We start from the raw sequence: 7257 nt of genomic DNA, 5'->3' as shown, positions 1-7257 counted from the left end.
ACTCAGCCTGCTTTACAGTTACCCAGCCTGCTTTACAGTAACTCAGCCTGCTTTACAGTAACCCAGCCTGCTTTACAGTAACCCAGCCTGCTTTACAGTAACCCAGCCTGCTTTACAGTAACTCAGCCTGCTTTACAGTAACCCAGCCTAGACCCCAATTAGCAAGCTGCAGCACAGTAGCAAGGAAGAAACCTGCAGAGGAACTAGACTCAGGGAAGGCCCATTTCTTCTTTGGAATCAGTCAAACTTGAATAAATAAATGAAAGGAGCTAATGACCTCATAATCAAATGGTCGCAACTGAAATTTCAGTATGAATTCTTCTCTGTACAGCGAAAGTACACAATGCAACTGTTTTGTGGCCCTGCTATGCTGAATACCAATGACCTGTATGGTTCGACCATGGGTTGCCCGGGTTACAACTCAGGCCATCGTTTAAAAAAAAAACCCCAAGGCATCATCAATCTCTATAACTTCAGCCTTGATGGGAAAAATAATCTTCTCGTCTTTTTTTTGTGCAGCAAGGCGTCGTTCTTCTGAACTCAATCAGATCAGATTTCAGAGTCAATGACCTTTGTGAAAAACCCAGTATGTGGGTGGTGGTGCTGTGGTGGTGGTTGGTAGATCCAGTCAATGTCATTATTCTATGTAAACCACCTGGTCTAGTTCTGTGAGACTGCTTATTCACCAGCTCAGGCTTCCTCGCAGAGCGTATTAGGGAGGATGGACCAATGATGGCTCAGCACAGGCCTCCTTGCAGAGCGTGTTAGGCTAAGCATATTTTGTGGTTTTATGGGTTTCTTCAACTCGTTTGATAAACAGGAAGTTGAATTTTCCCTCACTGTGACACGTTTCCTGTTTCCTGAGTAGTAGTCTCTCTCTCTCACTCTCTCCTGTGTAAATTAGGTTTAGTAGTAAACCGTGGGCAGTAGGGGAGAGAACGGCTGTCATTTCTGGTAAAGGACCCGTGTCAGTGGGTTGTTGGCCTAAGTGACGTGAGCACTGGGGTTTACCCAGGCCTGTCTCTGACAGGAAGGCCACACTGCGCAACACTCTCTATCTTCCCTCCTCTAACCCTGGCCCTGTCTCGACCTTTAGAGGAACACAGTGGAACCTTTTCTGTCTAACTTGTCTTGTTTCCCACATCTCTGGGAGTAAAAGGCCATCGTCGTCCCACGAACACGCAGAGCTCATGTCTGACAGGCCTGATCATCTGGCCCTGTGCAGGCCCACACTGTAATGGAACATTTACAAACGTACCTGAGGACCTCAGAGGAAAAAGACAACAGAGGAAAAAAATACAATGTTGAATTGTTGTAGATTAACAAAATTGTCTTTCTAAACCAACTGAGAAAAAAAWTTCTCAAGAGTTTAAGATGTTTTCTAGCAGCTCTAAATACATTGATTTTCATTTTGACACCATAGACCTTATGTAGAAAGCATCCTCAGCAGAACTGCATGGTGTCCCATTGATAAACTCGACTCTCTTCAGAACTGCATGGTATCCCATTGATAAACTCTACTCTCTTCAGCAACACTAACCGCTAAGACTAAATGTATTTGTAGCTTCTACAAACGGAAATAGGTGTTCTTTACTAGACTCTGCCAAGCGACAGAAGTGAAAGTCAATGACTAAAAGCTAGCCAGTCAATGAACAGAAAGAGACGTTGAAATGAAAGTGATTGTGTGCTTTTCACTTTGACTATTACCTGAAATATCTTCAGTCACGTGCTGTATTACTGCTTTATAACCTGCTGTATTACTGCTGTATAACCTGCTGTATTACTGCTGTATTACTGCTGTATAACCTGCTGTATAACCTGCTGTATTACTGCTGTATAACCTGCTGTATAACCTGCTGTATAACCTGCTGTATTACTGCTGTATAACCTGCTGTATTACTGCTGTATTACTGCTGTATTACTGCTGCTAACGTGCATCCTAAATTACACAGTATTCCTCTATGAAGTGCACTACTTTTGACCAGAGCCCTGGTCAAAAGTAGTGCACTACATAGGGAATAGGGTGCCATTTAATACCAACTGATATTAACATTCAGTGTAATAATCATTAGTGCTGGTCAGTGGGTTTCTGACGCCCACGTGTGATAATGAATACTCAGTACCGCAGCAAACACACACAGGCAGAGATATGGCCACGTTTGTATCCCAAATGCACCCTATTCTCTATTTAGTGCACCAGGGCTGATAGGTATCACAATCAGAAGTAGTGCACTATATAGGGAATATGATGCCATTTGGGATGAGCCCTAAGTGATGAGCCCAACAGAAGCCATGATGACACATCACCACATGGTCCATCAGCGCTTTGTCAATACCATCTTATACAGACCAATACCATCTAATAACAGACCAAGCACCATCTATTACCAGAACCACACTGACCAGCCACAGACCAGCATGACCAATACCATCTAATACAGACCAAATACCATCTTATACAGACCCAGCACTGACCAATACCATCTAATACAGACCAATACCATCCTTATACCGAGCCAATACCATCTAAATACAGACCAGCACCATCTTATTACAGACCAGCACTGACCAGCACAGACCAGCACTGACCAATCCCAATCTAATACAGACCATTTACCATCTTTATTACAGACCAGCACTGACCAGCACAGACCAGCACTGACCAATACCATCTAATACAGACCAATACCATCTTATACAGACCAGCACTGACCAGCACCGACCAGCTCTTATACAGACCAAACACAGAACCAATACCATCTTATTAACAGACCAGCACAGACCAATACCATCTTATACCAGACCAGCACAGACCAATACCCATCTTATACAGACCAAACACAGACCAATCACCATTCTTATACAGACCAGCACAGACCAGCCCATCTGTATACAGAACCAGCATCGCATCTTATACAGACCAGCACCATCTTATTACAGACCACACCATCTTATACACACCAGCACCATCTTATACAGACCAAGCACCATCCTATACAGACCAGCGCTTTGTCAATACCATCTTATACAGACCAACACAGACCAATAGCATCTTATACAAGACCAGCCACAGACCAATACCATCTTATACAGACCAGCACTGACCCAGCACTGACACATCTTATACAGACCAACACAGACCAATACCATCTTATACAGACCAGCACGACCAATACCATCTTATACAGACCAGCACAGACCAATACCATCTTATACAGACCACGCACAGACCAATACCATCTTATACAGACCAGCCACAGACCAGCCACCATCTTATACAGACCAGCACCATCTTATACAGACCAGCACAGACCAGCACCATCTTATACAGACCAGCACCATCTTACAGACCAGCACCATCTTATACAGACCAGCGCTTTGCAATCCATCTTATCAGACCAACCGGCAACCATCTTATACAGACCAAGCACAGACCAGCACCATCTTATACAGCACCAGCACAAGACCAAGCACCATCTATACAGACCAGCACAGACCAGCACCTCTATACACAGACCACAGCACACAGACCAGCACCATCTTATACAGACCAACACAGACCAATACCATCTGTATACAGACCAACACAGACCAAAACCATCTTATACAGACCAACACAGACCCAATACCCATCTCTATACCAGACCAACAACAGACCAATACCATCTTATACAGACCAACACAGACCACACCATCTTATACAGACAACACAACCCAATACCATCTTATACAGACCAACACAGACCAATACCATCTTATAGCAGAACACACACCATCTTATACAGACCAGCAAGACCAGCACAGACCATTACCATCTTATACAGACCAGCACAGACCAGCACCATCTTATACAGACCAGCGCAAACAGCGCAGACCAGCACCATCTTATACAGACCACACCTATCTTATACAGACCAGCACAGACCAGCACCATCTTATACAGACCACGCTTTGTCAATACCATCTTATACAGACCACACCATCTATACATTTACATTTACATTTACATTTACATTTTAAGTCATTTAGCAGACGCTCTTATCCAGAGCGACTTACAAATTGGTGCATTCACCTTATGACATCCAGGTGGAACGGCCACTTTACAATAGTGCATCTAAATCTTTTAAGGGGGGGGGGTGAGAAGGATTACTTTATCCTATCCTTAGGTATTCCTTAAAAGAGGTGGCGTTTCAGGTGTCTCCGGAAGGTGGTGATTGACTCCGCTGTCCTGGGCGTCGTGAGGGAGTTTGTTCCACCATTTGGGGGGCCAGAGCAACACACCATTATACAGACCAACACAGACCAATACCATCTTTATACAGACCAGCACCATCTTATACAGACCAGCACCATCTTATACAGACCAGCACCGATCTATACAGACCAGCACCATCTTATACAGACCAGCACAGACCAGCACCATCTTATACAGACCAGCACAGACCAGCACCATCTTATACAGACCAGCCACAGACCAACACCATCTTATACAGACCAGCACCGACCACACTGGACCACCACACCAGACCAGCACAGACCAACACGACCACACTGACCAACACAGGAGCACACCAACCACTGACCAAACACGACCAAACACAGACCAACACAGACCAACACCAACCAAACACAGACCAAACACGAGATTTCCAACAACACAGCTTTTTCTTTACAAACCTTATCTTTGCTGAGTTTCCCCCGGCCTAATAAATCAATAATCAGTCTGGGTGTCTGATTGGTTATGTAGTAGTCTCGTTTACTGACTTTGTGGTAGCCTGAGTGCCAGTCTGTTTGTGCTATCATGCCCGTAGTGACCTGCAGTGCCAGTCTGTTTGTGCTATCACGCCCACTCCATGCTTGGCTTGACAATGAGCAATGAGTTGGCAAGAGCACAAACAGATCTGCGGACCAGTCTTATAGAAAGGAGACAACAGATCTGGACCAGGCTATTGAAGGAGACAACAGTCTGGGATCCAGTTCTATAGGAGGACAACAGAATCTGGGACCAGGCTATAGAAGGAGACAACAGATCTGGACCAGTGCTACAAACGGAGACAACAGATCTGGGACCAAGTCTATAGAAGGAGACAACAGATCTGGCGACCAGACTATAGAAGGAGACAACAGATCTGGGACCATTCTATAGAAGGAGACAACAGATCTGGGACCAGGCTATAGAAGGAGACAACAGATCTGGGACCAGGCATATTGAAGGAGACATACAGATCTGGACAAGCCTTATAGAAGAGACAACAGATCTGGGACCAGGCTATAGAAGGAGACAACAAGATCTTGGGACCAGACTATAGAAGGAGACAACAGATCTAGGACCAGGCTATAGAAGGGAGACAACAGATCTGGGACCAGGCTATAGAAGGAGACAACAGATCTGGACCAGCGCTATAGAAGGAGACAACAAGATCTGGGACCAGTCTATAGGACAAGACAACAGATCTGGGGACAAGGCTACAGGAGACAAACAGATCTTGGACAAGGCTACAAACGGAGACAACAGATCTGGGACCAGTCTATAGGAGACAACAGATCTGGACAAGGCCTACAGGAGACGAACAACGCATCTGGGACAATGGCTACAGGGAGGACAAACAGATCTGGACAAGGGCTACAGGAGACAACAGATCTGGCGACAAGGCCTACAGGAGACAACACATTCTGGGACCAAGGCAACAGGAGTACAACAGCATCTGCGGACCAGGCTACAGAAGGAGCCAAACAGATCTGGACAAGGCTATAGAAGGAGACAACTGGTCTGCGGGAGCCAGGCTATAGAAGGAAACAACAGATCTGGGACCAGGCTATAGAATGAGACAACAGATCTGAGACCAGGCTATAGAAGAAGACAACAGATCTAGGACCAGTCTATAGAAGGAGACAACAGATCTGGGACCAGGCTACAGAAGGAGACAACTGGTCTGGGACCAGGCTAGACTTTTAGAGGTTATAAATCGGCTTTTGGGGTGACCCTGACAAAGTTTGCAACTTCACCATGCAGATTTTGGGAACACTGCATGTGTGGACTGTGTATTTGTTTTATTCAGGCCACAACCGACTCACTGCTAGTTTGACAAGTCCAGTCGTACTTGGATATGGTGCCACACATTTGGCCTGGTGGATAGTCATCCTAACTCATAGCCAGACATGGTGCACGCCTCAGTGTGTTGCATTGTGGGTAGTCATCCTCACCAGGTGTAGACTGTCTGCCTTCTGGGTCTGTCTCATCCTGCTCTTCTGGGCAGCGATACGGTTCTTCTCTCTTCTCATTACCTTCTTGACGTTGTCTGAGGAGCCCTGGGGAGAGATACGGGGAAGTCATCTTCCTGTCAGGACGTTAACTGTCGCTCACCCTAACTAACTTACACTAAATGGGTGGAGTATTAGGGTTCATTCAAGTATACAGTAGATATTGTAGATTGAAAATGTATAACCATGCAGAACAGTGTTTAGACAGTTCTAGGATTCAGACATCTCTTTGGTGCATGACTTGACCCTGATGCAGCATTTCTACATAGCTGAGTTATTCTGATACCATGAGAACTGAAGTATTCAGGACATGAAACAAGGCGTGATCTGAGACCAACCCACCCCGACTCAACCCGACTAAACCCTTCCCCCGCTAGTGCAATATTGCAATGTTAAGTATATCAGCTCATCCCTTCATCGAACGGCCTTGATGCCCAGAACACACCTGAATTTACAAACAACTGTCGTCAAGGAAACTCCTCATTGTTGTCATGTATGATTCTACATTTGTACATGATTCTAAATTTCTGCGTAATTCTACATTGCTACGTGATTCTACATTTCAATCTAAAGCAAAATACTACGGAAGAAAGACGTCCTGGATGTCCAGTCATAAAAGAACCTCCAGACCCGCCAAAGCCTGTCATTTAACAAGCCATTGAGAGACGAGAGTTGAAAGTGACCCGATTTAAAGACAAGAAGAGGGATAACCCCATACAGAGAGTATATGATAGAGTACGATTGTGATGACTACTCCCCGACAACATGTAACTGAAAACGTGATTACAATGCCCCACATCCCAACGATTACACTTCATAACTAAATAAATGCGACAAAGAGAGAAAAGGTAATAAATAGAGAACCGGTTGTCCTTACCCGCCTGCTGCCCGTTGGCGAAGGAGACTTAGTGTAACTGGAGTCATTGCTGTCAGAGCTGTGAGCCATAGCCAACCACGTTGCGCCAAACCCTGTGCCTCTCTCCACTTCTGCTTTTT

General features: G+C 45.3%; 1 protein-coding gene across 1 annotated transcript in view; it reads right to left on the bottom strand.

Moving 5' to 3' along the window:
* Positions 1-7250, bottom strand: part of LOC112070675 (basic leucine zipper transcriptional factor ATF-like) — a 9074-nt gene extending 1824 nt beyond the window's left edge. Inside the window, exons 1-2 of the mRNA XM_024138103.2 lie at positions 7139-7250; positions 6205-6309 (exon numbers count right to left, since the gene is read on the bottom strand). Coding sequence (XP_023993871.1) covers positions 6205-6309; positions 7139-7207 — 174 coding nt within the window. The 5' untranslated portion in view covers positions 7208-7250. The remainder of the gene's footprint in view (positions 1-6204; positions 6310-7138) is intronic.
* Between the last annotated feature and the right edge of the window lie 7 nt (positions 7251-7257).

The sequence above is a fragment of the Salvelinus sp. IW2-2015 genome, unplaced genomic scaffold (genome assembly GCF_002910315.2).
Source record: "Salvelinus sp. IW2-2015 unplaced genomic scaffold, ASM291031v2 Un_scaffold1386, whole genome shotgun sequence".
Lineage (NCBI taxonomy): Eukaryota > Metazoa > Chordata > Actinopteri > Salmoniformes > Salmonidae > Salvelinus > Salvelinus sp. IW2-2015.
Note: the sequence above shows the minus strand (reverse complement) of the source record. Positions and strands in the feature narration are given on the sequence as shown.